The sequence below is a fragment of the Orbicella faveolata genome, unplaced genomic scaffold, assembly GCF_042242905.1.
Source record: "Orbicella faveolata isolate gen_17 unplaced genomic scaffold, um_ofav_v1 contig_46, whole genome shotgun sequence".
NCBI lineage: Eukaryota > Metazoa > Cnidaria > Anthozoa > Scleractinia > Merulinidae > Orbicella > Orbicella faveolata.
The window spans coordinates 504,341-524,617 of NW_028301576.1; the positions used below are offsets into that span (position 1 = coordinate 504,341).

Sequence of the window (20,277 nt, forward strand, 5' to 3'; positions counted from 1 at the left end):
AAAAGAACAGAGAATCAAACTTCACCTTTTACTTAAAATGATACGTGTTTGTGCCTACTTTTTCGTAGCAGCGAACAGAAGACTAAGTGTCAGTTTGTCATGCACTCGTATTTTGTTTTGTGATATGCACGCGAATCGAGTTCGAGAACTTTTCTACGCGTGACATTTTGTGCCATTATCCCACATTTGAAAGTTCATGCTTAGGGTGCGTATATCGAGTTTCGAACCAATTTTCGTCAATGTTAATTAAAAAAAGATTCGTCAATGTTAATTAAATTTGCATTGAATTATTATATTTAGGCGAATTTCACATCCTCATTATTCGAATTATTCATGTTTCTTTAGAAACACAGTCAACATTCGTCAGCGAGAATCAAAGCAGTACCAAATATAGTGACTAGCGTAGAGTTCAGAACACACGGCACTAAGGATACTGATCGAGTGGAAGATCAGCCATAGTTTGTGCACGCACAGAATCGTGAAACAATCTCTCTCTATATCTCGTCTGAAAGAAACACGAATAATATTATAATAAATAAGCCACGAAAAAATTCACTACCAGCATTATCGACAAAGTTTGTTATATTTAATCGCAGTTTCTGCTTGACTTCAGAGGAATTTGCGTTCACATTAAAAGGAATTCGCCAGGGAAATGAAAAGCGAAATTTGACTTAAAGAGCTCGCGGACACGTAAAAGTTGTTTTGTCTATCGCCAAGGAAAATGTCACCACCGCACAAGAATATTTTTCACAATTGCAGCTCACACATACCAAGACAAACTTACAGTCTAGCAGGTGTAAATATCGGATTTATGTAAGACAAAAAGATGTTTTAAAACATGATTCACTCAACAAATGAGTTATAACGAATCAAGTTTTAAGTTTTGCCGGAATGGAAACTGCCGGTCCAGGTTCAAGGGCACTATTCAGACTATCATAATTTTATTTTTTCTGTCACAATCACAATAATAATGCGTCATCATTGTCGAGAAAAAGAAACGTGTTTAGTTCCACTTCACAATATAGTTTAATGAAATCAATAAAATTTTCTATTATTGACTAAGGTGACTCAGTCTTACAGTCAACCGGCTTCGCTCCGTCAACATGTTCGCTACACATTTCATGTGTTTTTATCTGTCCCTAATTTCCGTGGCTCTACCCCAAGTTGCTTTGTCAACTCCGCTGAACAAGACTACCGCGGATGGGAAAGTTTTCATTACTGGAGATCACAATGAGGTTGTCGTGTCCACGGCCCAGGAAACTAAGAAGGCACTCGCCGAGATTAAAACTAAACTAAATTCTTTGAACGAGAAAGATGAAAAATTCACCGAGCGAATCTTGTCACTTGAGAATACAGTTGAGTCACTGGAGAAACATATGGGAAAGAAGTTTGATTTGATGAACAAGTCGAATGCAGCGCTGTCGGTCCAGGTTCAAGCGATGTCCCAGAGATTAACAACTTTGGAAAAACAAGGTACACAGGCTGCATACTTTTACTAAGTGAACTCTTTAGTGACAAAAATTTTAGTATCCTAAATTTCTTATTCCATAGCCTCCCGACAAAAGCGCATGCAAAGCTGCTCATTCTAACCAAACTGTATGTCAAATTTAGTTGAGTTTGTCACTAATACAGACATTTCTCGTAAAATCTTTTCATCAACAAAAAAACCGGATGCAATAAATTAAACCGTTAAAGCTTTGTCCCAAACAGTGAATCCGTCGAATGCAGCGCTGTACACGTAGATTCAAGTGATGTCTCAGAGATTGACAACTTTCGAAAAACAAGGTACATATACAGTGAAGCTTTCCGAGAGATCCAGCCAGTTCTTTAATTAACACATGTCGAAGCAGACCCCTAATTTTCAATCACGCAGCCAAATTACTTGTAAAGCCTTTGACAAGCACAATCGGAAACAACCACCTCATGTCTTTGAAAAAAAAGTGTTTTACTAATACTAATATTCTGTATTCGGTAAAATCAAAGAGCGCTTGACTGTTTAACGTATTTGAATTCCAACCATCTCTGGTCTCAGTTTGCTGTTATTTTTCAATATACAAATATTACAAAAACACTTGTTAGAATTTGTTTCTGCGTTTTTGTCCTTATTTCACTTAGCCACGCAGTTTTTACCACAGATACTGCAGGTTTCAAAATTAGAAACTAAAAATTTATGTGCAGACAAAAATTTATTGAATCTATGTCTGTTTCACAGCAGATTACGCTCTGCTGTTCACAAGAAAAGGAACCAGTGATTACGTCATGACACGTGGCATGCCAAGCCTCAAGGCCGTGACAGTTTGTCTGTGGATGAAAACCGCTGATACAGGAAATGAAGGAACACCGCTGAGTTATGCTGTGTCTGGAAGTGACAACGAAATACTCTTGATTGACTATAGGAACTTTTTATTATGGGTGGGCGGCGGTCACAGGTACAAACGTGTTCTATTTTATAGACTTAAAAGTCTATCTTTGTACTGAGTAAAGGTCAATGCAGTCTTGTAAACACAAAAGTCATTTGTGCTCCATCTTTCTCGATGAAGGAAAATCGCCACTTAATGTGTGCTACAAAGTCTTGTGACATGATTGAAAAATGTTTTCGTCACATGAAGTGACGCTAAAAACAGATTAGAAATGGATTGGAATCATTTTTGTGGAATTGTGCAATATATTGCAAGATCCCATATAGCTGGCGAAATCTTGTGGGTTTGAGGACGTGATGTCACGTGACAGATCTTTATGAGCATGAGTAGTCTGCGAGGTAGACTGGATACTAGTATCTCGCGTTATTGTTTTCGAGTAAAGACGGCCATTGCCAAATTGTAGTGCGTAGTCGTTGCTAGCTCTAGTCATGTTGCGTTGTCCGTGAACTTCTTTTCGATTCTTTGCTCCGCTTTTTGCCTGGATTTGATTGCAGTTTTCAAGGTAAGTTATTTTCTTTTGAGGCAAATTAATCAGATTGAGTAGCAGTAAAATCAGGTTGGAACTCTAAACTAACAGTAGCAATAAGTATAAGTAAGAACCATATCAGATGGGTGATATCAACGTATTTGCTGTTTTATTTAGTGGTCGTACTTCTGTATCTACAAACGATGGAAAGTGGCACCACATCTGCTATGCGTGGGAGAATACCGCTGGATCATGGAAGTTGTACAAAGATGGCAAGGTTGCGGCTTCTGGTAGAGGCCTCAATACAGGTAAAATATTCTACTCTCGACTCTTTTTACAGTGTTTCATTACCTAATGGTGATTTTTGCTTTGAAAGAAGCCTTGGACTTAGTATAACACCCTGACTGAGTAAGTCTTCACACCACTTTACAGAGCAAAACAACCACTGCAATCGACACATTCGTTATGAGGCTCTGTGGTTTTCTTTGACTTTAAGTCTGTTTGACAGAAACAGTTACGATGAAAAGGATGGGAGTCAAGGTTATCATAAACTGTTATGAGTTTTGCCTCAAATTATTTTCTCTTTTATGTTTCTAAGTTTGCTCAAAAGAAAACCAGAACCTGTTACTTAAATAAAGGAGATTTAGGTTAATCCTTCGTTTTTTCTTCATATTGTCACAGGTCACGTGATCCGTGGAAGGGGATTCCTGGTTCTAGGACAGGAACAAGATTCAGAAGGAGGATCCTTTCATGCTACACAAAGTTTCATCGGTGAAATGACAGGGGTCAACATCTGGGATCACGTGATTAAGCACCAAGAGATAATGCGTATGTCTAAGTCGTGCCTGACAGGGGTGGGGAACGTGTTCCAATGGCATGACTTTAAAGCACACGTGAAAGGCTCAGTGAACATAATTAAACCATCATGTTAGAGATTAACCTCCAAGAACGTGTCATTTCAAACATGCATTGCTGGTGATGGGATGTGAAATAATTTTGGAGCAGCTCTCATTAAAGATAAACTTTGAAACTTTGAAAGTTCTCTTTTGTCTTGATTTCTAATTGCTTTGCTTAGTTTTTGTCAGTTACTCTGCCTGCTCTCTATCCTCCCGATTTATAAGGATTACGCTAAAACAAAGCGACCTTTTTCACAAATTTCACATCGCCCCACCGCGCAAAGATGAACTTAGATCCAACCGCTTTTCACAAAGGGAAGACTGAAAGGATAAAGTCTATACTGGAAACACAGAACTCATTAAAAAATCCTGATCAGGTGTCTCTTCTTCAAAGCAAACCTTGCATGTTTAGAATGGTCGTATAGATTTCCAACTATCTCGTGGCTTTGGACTTGGAACTCCCAATCCTTCCTATCATGACAGACTGACTGACTGACTTACTGACTCACGGACTAACTGACTGGCTGACTGACTGACTGACTGACTGACTGACTGACTGACTTACTGCCTGAGTGACTCACAGACTGACTGGCCGATTGACTCACTGACTGACTAGCTGACTCACTGACTTACTCACTCACTGGCTGACTGACAGATTGACTACCTCGCTGAGTCATTGACTGGCTGGCTGACTGACTGACTGACTGGCTGACTCAGTGACTGACTCACCGACTGACTGACTGCGCCAACTTCTCCATAAACACACCAAACAGCACAAAAAGCTTTAGGTTGGTTTCAATGATTACGAAAAAGCTTTTGATAGTGTATAGCAGTGCGGTGTGATCCATAAATTACACAAATACGGAATTCCAAAATTCGAAAATTCTTGAATGCCACTGATGGAACCTCCAACTACCTTGTGGCTTCGGACTTGGAACTCCCAATCCTTTCTACCATGACTGACTGACTGACTGGCTTACTGACTCACAGACTGACTGACTGGCTGACTTACGGACTGACGGACTTACTGATTGACTCACTCACAGACTGACTGACTGGCTGATTGACTGACTGACTGACTCACTGACTTACTCACTCACTCACTGGCCGACTGACAGACAGACAGACAGACAGACTAACTGAGTCACTGACTGGCTGGCTGACTGACTGACTGACTGACTGGCTGACTCACTGACTGACTCACTGACTGACTGACTGGCTGGCTGACTGACTCACTAACTGACTCACTGACTGACTGGCTGTCTGACTGACTGGCTGGCTGACTGACTGACTGACTGACTGACTGACTGACTGACTGCACCAACTACTCCATAAACACACCAAAGTACAAATAGCTTTATGTTGGTTTCAATGATTACGGAAAAAGCTTTTGATAGTGTATTGCAATGCGGTATGATCCATAAATTACACAAATACAGAGTTCAAAAATTCGAAAATTCTTGAATGTCACTGATAAAGTTCATGTATTCCCCAAGTAAGAGATGTGTTAAAATTAACCAGAGCACACTTACAGACCTATTTTCATGTAACAAGGGGATAGGGCAAGGTGATGATCGAAGTCCAGTTTTATTTTCTTTATTTATGAATGATTTACCGCAATATTTTAAACAGAACAAATGCCCAGGTGTGGTGTTAGGAAATCAATCTCTAAACTGCTTAATGTATATCTCTAAACTGCTTAATACATCGACACTTAAATAAAGTGATTATTATTATTATTATGATGTATGCAGATGATTTGCTAGTAATCAGCCTTCTGCAGAAGGGTTGCAATCGCTTGATGTAGTTCATAAACATGCTCAGGATTGGAAGCTAAAAGTCAACACCAAAAGTCAAACATAATTGCGATTAAGAACAAACTTTTTAATTTGATAAGTGCAAAGTGCAGTTGAACAAGTACGTATAAATTTTTGTGAACAATCACTAAATGTCCCATGGTATGCAGAAAATGTTGCTTGCGGAGCAGAGCTTAGGGCGGTACTCTTTAAGCATCGACATGAAAGCATCAATCTTCAGCTACTGGCAAAGATTGAAGCATTCTTCTAACAACATTTTGTTACGTGAAGCACTTCGATGTGCAACAAAATATATACCTTTCTTCGACATACAACATAACGAAGAAATCAATAAAAGATGTAAAGTAAAAGACCAGCAAAAACATTTAGCGCTATAAGAGTATTTATAGCGCTAAATGTTTTTGTTGCTTTGCTCCACGTATTTTGTGCCCGGCGCGAGACTGAGCTTTCATCAGCTTCTGTAATTAGTTTTCCTGCGTCATCTGACGAATTTGTTGAGAATAAGCAACTTGATCACGAAAGTAGATTTTTTTTCTCTATGGCAAACATTTTCCATAGTTATTTTATACGAGCAATAGACCACACTTTCTATGGGTTTATAGGGGTAATAACTCACATGAGATGTTGGGGGAACACTCGAAAAGCTTGTAAATCACTCGCCTAACGGTGATTTACAAAGTTTTCTCGTGTTCTCCCACCATCACACGTGGGTTATTACCCCAATTCAACTATCGCGTAATAGTTGACTATCGCGCTGCGCCCTCGTCAACTATCACGCACAGAAATCGAGAGCGAATAGTCTAATTGTTTTAGTATTTATTAAATCCATTTTGAAATCACTGGTTATCCTTGCAATCTGATTGGCTCTCAGTGGTGCGATTTATTCCCGAATCGCACTATTTTTTGCTCTAAATCGCATCTTTTTCTCAGCCAATGAGAATGGGACACTAAAACAAAACAACTAATCAGATTTCAAGATTAGTTTAAAGTAATCAATGAAATTTCAGGAAAATGAAAGACAAAAAGCCATTGTGTGGAGAATTTTGCAACTACTATTGCCAAAACTTTGTTGTTATTATAGCTTTTTTCCAAAAAAATTGACGAATTTAATTAATTACAGTTTCTGAATGACGATTATGAGCTCCTTCAGGCTGAAGACCTACTTTAATGGAAGTTTCCAACTTTCAGTGTCCATTTTGACGAATATTTTGGCGATATTTCTTCAACATCTGCTCAAGATCTGTATGATACCAAGTCCAGTAAAACATAAACAAACGAAAACCACACAACAACAAATTCAGAGCCATCTCAAGAGGGAGGATGTTTCCAGGTTTACGGTAGTTTCAAACGAAGCAACCAAAGAGCTCAATTCTGTCCCTGTGAATAAACATAGTCAAAATACGCCACACTGCACAAAATAGTGAATGAACGAACGTCTTACGAAGCCGGTGCCAGTCCCGCCATCTTGGAAATATCTTAAAACAAATGGCGCCGCAAGAACTTGACAAGGTCCTGAGTAGATAGTCCTACGCCGAGGTCACAAAAAGAAACGGAGATGATAACGATTTGGACTCCCTTAAAATCATGCCATTGAACGGTATTTAAAAGGAAAAAAAACGTACTATCCACTGGGCATCGTGCACTCGAGGGAGTTTCACAACCCAAAAGAAATCATGAAGAAATCGATCGCAGAATTACACAGGATATGCACCTTTAAATTCCTTCTCCAAAGACAATGAAAAGTCTCAGCCTCAACCACAGAAGAAAGGAAGGCCTTCCATAATCGATTCAGGCGACGAGAATTGAACTTTTATCCCTGAAGTACACTATTTTCGTTTTGACTTCAGAACTGCTTGTTTCTTTGTCACGCTGGAATGAGTTTTCGTCACATGACATCGTTTTGCATACTAAATGAGGCGTAAAGGCGTTTCCGGTTCCGCTTTTTTTAACAAACCGGCTACTGGAACAATACACCAAAAATCTAAATTTAAGGCCATAAAATTGTGCGATTTCAAAATGGATTTAATAAAGTGGCAATTAAACTTCGGGTCGTGCAATTTTGGTCTGAAATCATACTTGTGATTTCAAATCGAACTCGCGCTGCGCGCTCGTTCGATTTTGAAATCACGCGTATGATTTCAGACCAAATTGCACTCCACTCAGTTCAATTACCATTATAAATTGCACTCCACTCAGTTCAATTACCATTATAAATCTATTAGTCGTTCAAAACTTTATCTGAATCCTCTTCACAGACACTTCGAAAACGCCTAGAGGCGGCCGTCATTTTGTTAACAAGCGCACAATGCTATGCTACTCACTGTCTATCACAGAGTAGATAGTGAGTAGCATAGCGGCATTCGTGATAGAACGCTAATAGATTTATACCATAAAATCCCACAGAAAGTGCGGTCTATTGCTTAAGTAACTCTCCTGAGAGATCCACCCAGTCATAGTTACCACATGTATAAGCCCACTTAATTTTCAATCACACAGCCAAATTACTTGTAAACCCTTTCAGTTACAAGTACAATCGGAAGTAACCACTTCACGATCTATAATATCAAAGAGCCCTTGTTTAACATATTTGAATTCCAACCGCCAATATACACATAACCTTTGTTGGAAGGTTTTTGTTTTGTCCTTTCAGTCGCATTTTCACCTATACATTTCATTTAGCCACTTAAGTCCTGGCAGTTTATACCACAGATACTGCAGGTTTTAAAATTAGAGACTAAAAACTGAATTTGTGTTTGTTTCAGTTGTTTGCTCGGCCCCACTAGCACTTGTGCTATAACATTGCCGAGGGTAAATAAAGGTTATTTCTGGTTCACCTCAGTCGGGGAAGATTATGCTCTGCTGTTCACAAGAAAAGGGACCAATGATTACGCGTCATGACACGAGGCATGCCAAGCCTCGAAGCCGTGACATTTTGTCTGTAGATGAAAACCGCTGATACAGAAAATGACGGAACACTGCTGAGTTATGCTATCTCTGGAAGTGACAACGAAATACTCTTGATAGACTATAGGAACTTTTTATTATGGGTGGGCACCAGTCACAGGTAAAGCTATGTTCAAGCCTTACATTTCTATTTACGCCTTTAATAATATACATGAAAAAATACTCGATTCTGATTGGCTGAGAGCAGTTCAGTTCAAGTGTAACACCAGTACAAAAAGTGTAACACCAGTGCAAATTACACATCGCATTTCTGGATTATGATTGGCTGAAAGACAATAGGAAATTTTCTAAAACTTTGGAAAAAGTTTTCTCGAATAAGAAAAAATGGCTTACGTTCTAGTCAGGCAAGGAACCTGTAGAACTCGCTGGACTCGGAACTGAATATTACAACCATGATCATGAAATTTCTCCACTGTTCTTGTCCTAATTATCGTAATTTTGGGGAGCACGGTTGGCGCAGTGGTGAGAGGACTCGCCTCCCACCAACGTGGCCCGAGTTTGATGTCGGCCCGCTGTCATATGGGGGTTGAGTTTGTTGTTAGTTCTCGCCTCGCTCCGAGGGTTTTTCTCCAAAAAGAAATCTCCAAAATCCAATTTGCCAGGATTCAGGTCCCGTATGAAAACCAGGTAAGGCTGACGTGGCTTCCTCTCCGGCTAAATATTGATCAAACAGATTCTACATATGAAGTCGCAGTGAGTAATGTATGATTTTAAAAATGATCAGTTGCAGAGATTATCCCTACAAAAAAAGAAAATTCCTTGTCCTCAGCGCTTAGAGCTTAGTGATTGTCACCTGACTATCCAAATTTTCATTTAAGGCCTCGAACTCGCTGCATGACTGCTACAAAGTCTTGTGAAGTGATTCAAAAACTTTCTTCGTCACAAGTAGTTACACTGAAGACAGAATACAAATGAATTGAAATCGTTTTTTGAATATATTATTAGCAACGTAACCTTCACTGTATAGTCGATCATTTAAAAGAATTTTCTACTGTATATAATCAAAATTAACCACAAAAAGCCTTTTGAGATACGCAAACTACCGAGTGGCAGTAAAATATGTTATGAATTGATTCTAAACTAACAGTAGCAATGAGAATAAGCAACAAACATACCAGACGGGTGATATCAGCCTATTTGCTGTTTTATGTAGTGGTTATACTTCTGTATATGCAGACGATGGAAAGTGGCACCGCATCTGCGCAACGTGGGAGAATATCGCTGGATCATGGAAGTTGTACAAAGATGGAAAGATTGTGGCTTCTAGTAAAGGCTTAAAAACGGGTAGAATCTTCTACTTTTGACTTTTACCATTCCATTACAAATTTTGGCTTTTGAACTGTAGTTTGGGACTTGATATAACAAACTGACTGCGTAATGTCCTCGTACCACTACTAAGAACAAAACTGTTGCTAAAACTCGACACAATAGGCCACGTTCGATATATCAATATTCTAAGATGGCTCCGAGGATTTCAGGACAAACTTCTATATTTGGTGTTGTTACCTTTGTATCCAAGTCTCTTTTGGAAATTGAGAGACAAAAGAAACTCAAAAAATCTACGCAATCTTGACCCGAAAGCCTCGGAACCATGTTAGAATATTGATATATCGAGCGTAGCCTATTTTTATTAAGTTCTGTGGTTCTAACGATGAGAAAGATGACTATCGAGGTCACCATAAAATATTATGAGTTGCTTTCGGTCTTTTTATATTTCTAAGATTGCTCCGCAGAAAATTAAAACCAAAACTACTACTTAAATAAAGGAGATAGGTTAACCTCACATTTAGATTTATAATGATATTGCCATAGGTCACGTGATCTGTGGTGGAGGATTCCTGGTTCTAGGACAGGAATAAGATTCAGAAGGAGGATCCTTTGTGTCCAGTCAAAGTTTCATTAGTAAAATGATAGGTGTCAACATCTGGGATCACGTAGTAAAAGATCAAGAGATCATGCGCATGTCCAAGTCGTGCCTGACAGGGGAGGGGAACATGTCCCAGTGGCGCGACTTTAAAGCTCACGTGAAAGGCTCAGTGAAGATAACTAATCCGTCATGTTAGAGTTGTGCCCCTAGGAACATATCAGTTCAAACATACATTGCTGTTGATGTGAAGTGTAATCATTCTAGAACAGCCCTCATTAAAGTTAAACTTTGAAGGTTATCTTTTATCTTTTCTTTGTGTTTTTCAAACTTTGAGCACCCTTGATTTCTAATTTGACTTTGGTTCTAGTCAATTACTTTATCTGCTGCTTATCCTCTCTATTTATTTCCGACTTTTTAAATTAAGCCAAGGATTAGACTAAAACAATGAGTCTTTTTTTTTTCGTGAATTTTACAATCAAACCACGCAAAATATGATACATTGATAGAAAAGTCAGCAGTCAGATACTAGTGCTGTATTAATTGCAAACTGCGCATGATCAAAACAACATTTATTTGTACTGTAATTTACAAACATATTTGTGTGCAGGGAATAAAACTTTTTTCAAAAAAAATGAAGCAAGCCCAGAAGTAACTTCCTAGTCAAAAAGAATATCGCCCCCCCCAGTGCACAGATGACAGCTTTTCACAGAGAGAAGACTGAAAAGATAACGGTTGTGCTCAAAACACAGAACTAATTAAGAAAAATCCTGATGAGGTGTCTTTTCTTGAAAGCAAACCTTGCATGTTTAGAGTGGTCGTGTAGATTCTATGGTCGCAAAGTAGTTAAAAGATTAAAACAACATACACACAGACTAAGACGTTATGTCCAAACTGGGTTCTTTTAAACACAACTTGTGCATCCAAATTAAGTATCACAAAATACAATAATATGGCCAAATTCTCCAACTACCTTGTAGGCAGTGGACTTTGAATTCCCAATCCTTCCATTCATGACTGACTCCCTGCCTGCTTACCTGACTGACTGAATGACTGACTGATTTATTTTTGACTTAATGATTAATTGAATGACTGACCGACTACCTGAGTGAGTAAGTGACTGACTGACTGACTGACTGACTGACTGACTGCCTGCCTGCCTGCCTGACTGACTGACTGACTGACATACTTATTTTTGACTTAATGTCTAATTGACTGACTAACGGACTGACTGACGGACTGATTGAGTAAAAAAAGCACCAATCCTCAGCCACTGGCAAAGATGGAAGTTTAGCATTCTTAGCTTCTCGTGAAGCATTTCAATATCCAACAAAATACACGCCTTTTACACCACTTTTTTTCACTGTGGTCGTCATGATTTCTTGTTGCCCTGTAGCCTGCATGCAGACGTCTGCTAGTTCCCTTTCATTTTTTCCGCTTGAATAGAAAGAGTAGATGTCTGTACGCAGTCTACTTGTGCTGTCAGTGGAGAAAATTTTGCTTATTTGATAAGTGAATAAAGATGGTGAATTTTAAGCTCGGTAATGAAATTGTGGGATAATGAAATTTATTTGTTTACTTTGTACGATTTAGCTTCTGTCGGTGTCCGTCAAGCGGTTGTTGACGGTCTTAGGGGGGTGTCTCTCTCAGAGACTCTCATAGAGAGTTTGCTTACAGCAAATGACTGAAAAACAGGAGGGACCAATACCAGGTGCCCGTCTTATTAAGGTGTCCGTTAAAGGAGAGTTGACTTTTCTCTCTATGGCGTTTGACCTGTTATCTCTTGTGCATTTGCCTCGATAACAAGAATAGGCATTGTATGATTACAGTGCTTTCAAATATTTATTTAATGGGCCCATTTGTGTCTAATCCCTGTCTAAACTTATAAGCTAGCACTTTTAAGCTAATATCCTAAAACTGCCTACGCCTTAAATTACTAAAGCTTCTACAAGTATTGTGATCTTCCAAAAGTTTTATAACTCCAAAACCCTCGACCACTCAGTTTCATTTTTCGCTTGTTTGATTCGTTGTTTCTTCATTTCTCTTCTTTCATGTTTGACGAGTTAGACAAATTATTTAACTGCAATTTCTGACAGCTTACAGCTGAATTCATGCAGAGTGTCGGAGAGGTTGGAAGATGACACAGTTCAAATACAAGCGACTAGACAAAAAAATGTTGAAAATCTAATGTTATCGTTAATAGAGAAAAAAATTAATGCATGTTTCAACGTTAGTCTGACGCCACGCTAGTCTCGTTACAAAGACCTTAAAAGAGTTTCCAGCAGACTTGCATTTTCTGGTTGAAAAAAAACAAAAGACAGTGTAGATTCAGTTTTGTAAACATGCTTAGACGGGGTGTATAAACACAGGCTTCATGTTCTCAAAGTTGTCCAATTGCTCATGCACTTGCAAAACATTTTATATAACAATATATCCGCAGTGTTTTTATTCTTTACTGACGAGCTCTCCACCTTTCCGTCTCACCAATAGCCTTTCCTCTCAACATGTCAACTGCACCTTTGATGCGTCAGTTTTATCTGTCCCTAATTTTTGTGGTTGTATGCCAAGGCGCTTCGTCAACTCCGGTGAACAAGACAACCGCGGATGGGAAAGTTTTCATTACTGGAGATCATAACGAAGTTATCTTGTCTACTTCCCAAGAAACTAAGAAAGCACTCGCTGAGATTAAAAGCAAATTAGATTCCGTGAACGAGAAAGATGAAAAATTCGCCGCGCGAATCTTGTCACTGGAGAATACAGTTGAGTCACTGGAAGAACATATGGGAAAAAAGCTTGATTTGATGAACAAGTCGAATGCAGTGCTGTACGCACAGGTGCAGGCGATGTCCCAGAGATTAACAACTTTGGAAAAACAAGGTACTCATAGAAAGTTATTGTGACGACCTCTCTTTAGTGACAGGAAATTTAGAGCTCTCTCAAAAGCAAAACCACCTGTAGGCAAACACCCTCGCTCGACCAAAACAAATGTACATGGAAGCTGCTCATTCTTATCAAAACGCATTGAAGCACTAACACGGTCATTTCTCTTTAAATCTTTTCATCAACAGAAAAACTGGATGCAGTAAATGAAACCGTAAAAGCGCTGTCCCAAACGGTTGGGGCACTGAAAGATGGAATTGAAAAAAAAGCTGAATTTGATTAATCAGTCGAATGCAGCGCTGTCCGCGCAGGTTCAAGCGATGTCTCAGAGATTAACAACTTTGGAAAAACAAGGTACATATACAGTGAAGCTTTCCTGAGAGATCCAGCCAGTTCTTTAGTTACCACATGTAAAAGCCCAGTCCCCGTATTTTTCAATCAGAGGCAAATCACTTCTAAAGCCTTCAGAGATTTAATCGGAAAACAACCATCTGAAGTACTGTATTAGAGAAACGTATTTCACTAATATCATATATTTAATAATATCAAAGAGCGCTCAAATGTTAGTTTACAGATTTGAATGTGGCCCATCCGGCACTGCACTCAATACGCTGATGTTTACTAATATAACTACTACTCCCATTAAATTAGAAACTCTAGTCCTCGCTTATACACTCCGGATACTGCAAGTTTATTTACAATCTAAACAATTATGGGAGGGCAAATGATAGAGTTTGTGTTTGTTTCACCTCAGTCGGGGCAGGTTACGCTCTGCTGTTCCCAAGAAAAGGAACCAGTGATTACGTCATGACACGTGGCGTGTCAAGCCTCAAGGCTGTGACAGTTTGTCTTTGGATGAAAACCGCTGATACAGGAAATAGAGGAACACCGCTCAGCTATGCTGTGTCTGGAAGAGACAACGAACTCACCCTGCTTGACAACAGAACGTTCAGGTTATGGGTGGACAACAGTTACAGGTACATACGAATTATCATTTCATTCTGATTCAAGCAACGTATGTGAGTGACTTCGCTAAGGTGACTGGCAACAATTTCCAACACATTTCAAGACTAAGATTTTGATGTCAGTTGATGTTACAACTGGTAATAGTTATCACTTAAGCTGCCCCCGCTTTTTTATTTCTGCTGATTGAAAACGTTAAGGTGGCTGGCAACAATTAGTTTCCAGCACTTTCCAAGACTAAGATTTTGATGAGTAGTAATAGCATCAATTATTATTAGTATAAGTAGCAGTAGTATCAGTTGACGTTATAATCATGGTATCAAAAAACTGCCCAATCGTTGGTGATTACAGTGGTAACATTTCCGAGACACAATAGGTTACCATGGCGAAAGCATGACCTGCTAGAAACACCCTTTATTTTAGTTTTTACCGCTAATAACTCAGAAACGAGCTCGAGGACCCCCAGTTTTTATTATCGAATTTTGATTAGCAGGATAAGACTTAACTGGTGGCAAAGATTTTAAAAAATTCTGTGCATGAGGCTTAGAGCCACTTTAATTTCAAATATTTGATTGTATAATCAATGTTTTAATTGGTACTGCTTGAAATTCATCATTCTTGTATTGATTTAACCGAAGTATTCACCTCTGATTAATGAATATTTTGGACAACGAAACAAGAAGTGAATTTTATCTTTAATGTTGTGAAATCAAATAGTGCTAAGTCTGTTACACTTAAAGCTAGTCTAAATATACTGCGGGTCTATAACTATACTTGAAAACAGTTCGTTAGATAAGCACAATCTAGAAACGTCACAGAAAAAAAGGTCATTAGAACATAGATTATTAATTAAGTCCTTCATTTTCTCTTGGTTCTACTGTATATACCGTATTTACTTGATTAAGCGCCGCCCGTACTAAGCATCGCGTAAGAGTACCACCCTCTAAAACGAGGCACATTCACTGAGGACAATGCGGCGCTTAATCAAAGCATCTTCAGAATGAATTTGTCGAGAAGTGAGCAAGTGCGGTACAACTCAATATAAACTAGCCTCGAACATTTGCTAACATTTACTTGACACCATTTACAAATGTTACGATTTTTTACTGAGCGCCGTTCTCGAATAAGCACCGCAACTGAAACGCTGAAAATTTAAAAAGCGTCGCGGTGCTCAGTCGAGTAAATAAGGTAATCGGACTGATATAAGGAACTATTTGCTTCTCTCATTGTAAGCCAAACTTCTGTATCTGCAAATGATGGAAAGTGGCACCACATCTGTGTAACGTGGGAGAATACCGCTGGATCGTGGAACTTGTACAAAGATGGCAAGGTTGCGGCTTCTGGTAAAGGTTTTGAAACAGGTAGAGTTTATTACATTACCAACTTTGGTTTTTAAACTAGCTTAGTACTTAATACAACACTCAGTAACTAACGTACTCACAACACTTTATAAAGTAAAGCAATCGCTGCAACGCCAATTTTGATTAAGTTCTGTGGCTTTCTTAAATTTTTTCTTTTTAAAAAAAGACAGTTACGATGGAAAGGATGGGAATCGAAGTCACTATAAACTGTTTTGAGAGTTTGCTGAAGTAATTTGCTTCTTTATATTTCTAAGTTGCTCAAAACAAAACCGGAAACTACTACTAAAGGAGATATAGGTTAGTCCAAAAACTCTTGTTCTTAGGCCATCGTAGCTTGATTAAGAATATAACACAAACAGCGTTGATAAACTTTGTATTCCAACGCATTTTAATACAGAACTCGACGTTTCGTATGCTAGTCTACATACATTTTCAAAAGTGACCGTTACAATTTTTTGAAAAGTATGTTTATAACATAACTAAAGCAAAGCGCGCGCTCTGATTGGTTAATTTAGCGTCTACTATTTGCCCATAGGTGTACGCTGCTGACGTGTGTGCTAATGTTTACAAAGCAAATCTTTTGACAGACATTGTTTCCAAAGTAATGGCCGACGTTCTTTTGCCAGAAATGCGAAACTGTCTTCACAGTTGTCTGGAGATGAAACTTTATCGAGTTACTGGTGTGCAGTCGGTTGTCATGAATGAATTTTCTCGCGCTTGTTTTCTCTTGTCATGTAAGACTACACGAACATTTTTTTTGTGATGTAGCTCAATAAAAGGACTTCTGTTGTTCCAATGTCTCAATGTTATGTTATAAAACAAATGGTAAACGCCATAGCGTGCACTATTGAGTTATGAATGCACTCGGCTATCACCTCGTGTGACTCTTACGCTTCTTTCGTGCTTAGCAACCTCCCGCGGGCATCCATAACTCAATAGTACACGCTATGGCGTGTACCATTTGTTAAATCGTAAATATTAGAGGCCTGGAACCTAGACTGAGAAGAATGGTCTTCAGCAGTACGTTAACCTGTCGAAAAAGTCAGTTTTGCCGGACTTTCATTGCAAAATTAAAGCGACTCATTTCACTCAAGAGCTAATATCAGTACTGAGAAGTTGTTGCTTTATTAACTGTTACTTCTCGTGATGTCTAGGCAGGTTAACGTACTGCTGCAGATCAGTTTTCTCAGTTTAGGTTCCAAACCTCTCATATTTACGATACATATAGCTCTCAAAAAATTGTAACGGCCACTTTTGAAAATGTATGTAGTGTCAATTTCCAATTCCCTCGGTTTCAATAGGCAAGATTCACTCTAGTTCACTGACTTTAATTCGGCCAACACTCTAATGAGACGCTCTTGTTTGCTTGTAAATAATTCCATCAATCGTCCGCGTCTTTACCGTCTTATCCGTCTTATCCATCGTTACTTCGTGTGAATCGCACGCACACAACAACGTTTTGCCGACGTTCGCCATTACATGCTCACTCTAAAAACGTCACGTGACTTAAACGCGGGAACCAAAAGGCGGTAAAATACATTAACTATTCAGGGAACCCAGCAACATGTAGACTAGCAAACGAAACGTCAAGTTCTGTATACAATGTTGGAACACAATGTTTATCAACGCTGTTTGTGTTATATTCTTAATCAGGTTAATCCATCGTATCTCTTGATATTGTCATAGGCCACGTGATCCGGGGTGGGGGAGTCCTGGTGCTAGGACTGGAACAAGATTCAGAAGGAGGATTCTTTAAGGCCAATCAAAGTTTCATTGGTGAAATGACAGGTGTCAACATCTGGGATCACGTGATTAAAAGCCAAGAAATCATGCGCATGTCTAAGTCGCGCCTGACAGGGGAGGGGAACGTGTTCCAGTGGCGCGACTTTAAAGCTCACGTGAAAGGCTCAGTAAAGATAATTAATCCGTCATGTTAGAGCTTCCCAAAAGATACATACAACACTTATAACATACAATATAAAGGCCATTGCAGATGTGTTTACATGTAAGTTAGCATTGTGGATAATTCATTAAAATTCGGAGTAAGCTTGGAAACCTACCCTGCAAAATCTTTTTTCGTGCCGTAAAAAGTTCTTTCATCCTTTCTTGATTTTTAATTTGTCCTTATTAGTTTTCAGTTTCTCCATTTCTCCAATTTCCTATGAAAACTGAAATAGTTCAGCCAAAAATGTTACAAAATAGGACGTTTGGAAACTGTTTATGTTTTCCGTCAACTGAATCTGACAGTAGAATGATATTTTTCCTACAAAACTGTACACGAAGTCAGCAAGTGTTCATAATTGATTAGCAGAGCGACCAGTCGACTGACCAACCTATCAATCTACCGACTACCGACCAAACGGTGCAACTAGAAATACATCCTGCTGTATCTCCAAAATAATGAGCAAGGGGAAAGAAAAGGGAAAAGGGAAGAGTATGTGCAGTAATACTCGCTTGCTAAATAGTGACCTCCAGGCATCTCACCGAAGGAGTGAATCTTAAATTTCAACTATTACAACGCTAACCCGACGAGTGATCAGTTGAAAGCTTGTTCATATTCTCTTATGTGCTCTGAGTAGGACCAGTGGGAGCAAGAAATTAGAGATAGGTGAATTACTTAAAGTGCAAGATTATAGAATTTGTAGGAAGGTTTCTAATATCCCGAACCACCCACTTAGAGCTAATTTCCCTGAAACTAAGATTACAAGATACAACTTAAGGAATAAATCTTCCGCAATGCCCGCCATTCACTCGGACCGTTTCAAGAATACATTCTTTAATAGGATAGTTTTTAAGTACAATGTAGCTTTGTAAATAGTGTACTTTTTGTATTCGATTTTTGTATTTGTTTCCATGTAAATATCTATCTTATTTAGAGACATATTGTAGCCCATTAACATTGTTATTTTTAAATGTAACATAAGATATGTAATTTTATCTTTTGAACAATAAAGACACTTTATTTATTTATTTATTTATTTATTTATTTATTTATTTTAGTCTTTCCAACTTTGACCCTAGTTCGGGCAATCTTGCTTGCGGGAATAACGGTAGCTCCTTTCACATTCAGCTCAGCATTTCGCACTTTCATCCGCAAGCTTCAGGCTCTTTCTTTCATAACGTCCACTGGAAATGTGCACGTTTTCACGAAGAACAATACGGACGGATTTCAGTGCACTAGAAACTTAAAGAGGCGATCGTTACTCTTCTCTCGCCAGAAACTCAAAACTGAAAGTTTAGCTTAAGTTCAGTTAGCCAGTTCTAGGTTTTCGGTCAGTGAGCAGTGAGATCGATTGAAAAAGTGAACGGGCCACCAGCGAGGTCTGGTAGAGAAAAATGAGAGGGCTCTTATAAGTCAAATGAGAGGGCTCTAATAAGTCAAATGAGAGGGCTCTAATAAGTCAAATGAGAGGGCTCTAATAACTCAAATTATTCTCGTATTTTTTTGACTGGTTTTTATTTATGAACAGTTGAAGGACAGGCATATCGATGACGTCATTAACATTTGTTTTTGTTTTTGTTTTTATTAAAAATATAACACAAACAGTGGTGATAAACATTTTAAAAACATCCATTTTATGAACTTGACGTTTCGTATGCTAGTCAACATACATTTTCAAAAATATAACCGTTAAAAGTTTTTGAAAAGTTATTTATACTGTATCAATGGGGGTCTGGAACCTAGACAGAGAACGTCTGCAATAGAAATTAAGACGTTTCAAACGGAAACTGTCAACAATGGCCGAAGACCCAGAGTTAATATGATTTTGTTTCCTTATTATATATAAGTAAAGAGATTCCATGTTACTGCGCGTCTGCTCAGTAATAGATCTCAGAAGACGTGAAAATGTGGTTCAGTGAAACCTGTATTAAGAGGGCCCCATAATAAGGCGGGACCTAACCTAAAAACACTTAAAAACACACCATGTTTCAAAAATTTTTTCGTGGCTAAGAGTTAACTCCAAACCATGGCAAAGTATACAGTTTTAAAAAGCTCAAAGAGCAAAGATTATGAAAAAAATATTTGTGTACCCTTTAACTGTATAGTAACCTGACACAGGCTGATTAAATCTGCCACCTGCTGGGGAATGCCAGGGCTTACTTGAGAAAAGATAACTCCTACAAGAACTGATCAAAAGGAATAATTTTTACATTTCTCAAAAGAAGACAAACAACTTGCTGGGATAAGCATAGAGATTTTTGAAAAGTTAAAAACACGTGAAATGATGACCAGTTAAATCTGATACAGAAAATCTTGCATACGTTTTATTACAAAACTTTGACAGAATGCACTGGATGGAAAAGTTCTATGCTTATCCCACAGAACGTACTCAAAACAACAAATCCTGAAAATTTTAGCTGAATTGAATAAATCCTTCACAAGATATCTTTTCTAGAAGGCGAAAATAACTCGTTTTGAGAAAACGAGCTTTAAACTTACAGTAACAGTACTTGTCAAAATAAAACTTCAATACCTTAAGATTCGAGTTCCGTAAAAAACAAAGCTTTGAATTTCTTTCAGAATTTTAGGTTAAGTCCCGCCTTAAGCGGACACCCTCAAGTGGACACCGGCTTGGCTCCAGCCTCCAGTCGGTGCCATGTTAGAATATTGATATATCGAACGTGGCCTATTGCAAAAGATAAGC

General features: G+C 38.5%; 1 protein-coding gene and 2 pseudogenes across 3 annotated transcripts; all 3 read left to right on the plus strand.

The window, feature by feature from the left end:
- Positions 1-1,042: 1,042 nt before the first annotated feature.
- Positions 1,043-3,924, plus strand: LOC149097825 (neuronal pentraxin-1-like). 2 transcript variants are annotated; one of them, XM_089278555.1, is made up of 4 exons: positions 1,043-1,473; positions 2,213-2,429; positions 3,064-3,194; positions 3,568-3,924. In XM_089278555.1, exons 1-4 carry the CDS (start codon positions 1,104-1,106, stop codon positions 3,816-3,818), a joined length of 969 nt encoding a protein of 322 aa, XP_089134681.1. In that variant the 5' UTR covers positions 1,043-1,103; the 3' UTR covers positions 3,819-3,924. The 2 variants fall into 2 exon arrangements, with proteins under 2 accessions (XP_089134681.1, XP_089134682.1); XM_089278556.1 differs by having other exon boundaries at positions 2,216-2,429.
- Positions 3,925-8,490: 4,566 nt separating this feature from the next.
- On the plus strand, positions 8,491-10,728 carry LOC149097826 (neuronal pentraxin-2-like; annotated as a pseudogene).
- A 1,597-nt stretch (positions 10,729-12,325) lies between these two features.
- On the plus strand, positions 12,326-18,065 carry LOC149097827 (neuronal pentraxin-2-like; annotated as a pseudogene). The gene is made up of 5 exons (XR_016203649.1): positions 12,326-13,304; positions 13,496-13,661; positions 14,062-14,284; positions 15,504-15,631; positions 17,318-18,065. The product of XR_016203649.1 is annotated as a neuronal pentraxin-2-like (transcript).
- Positions 18,066-20,277: the final 2,212 nt, after the last annotated feature.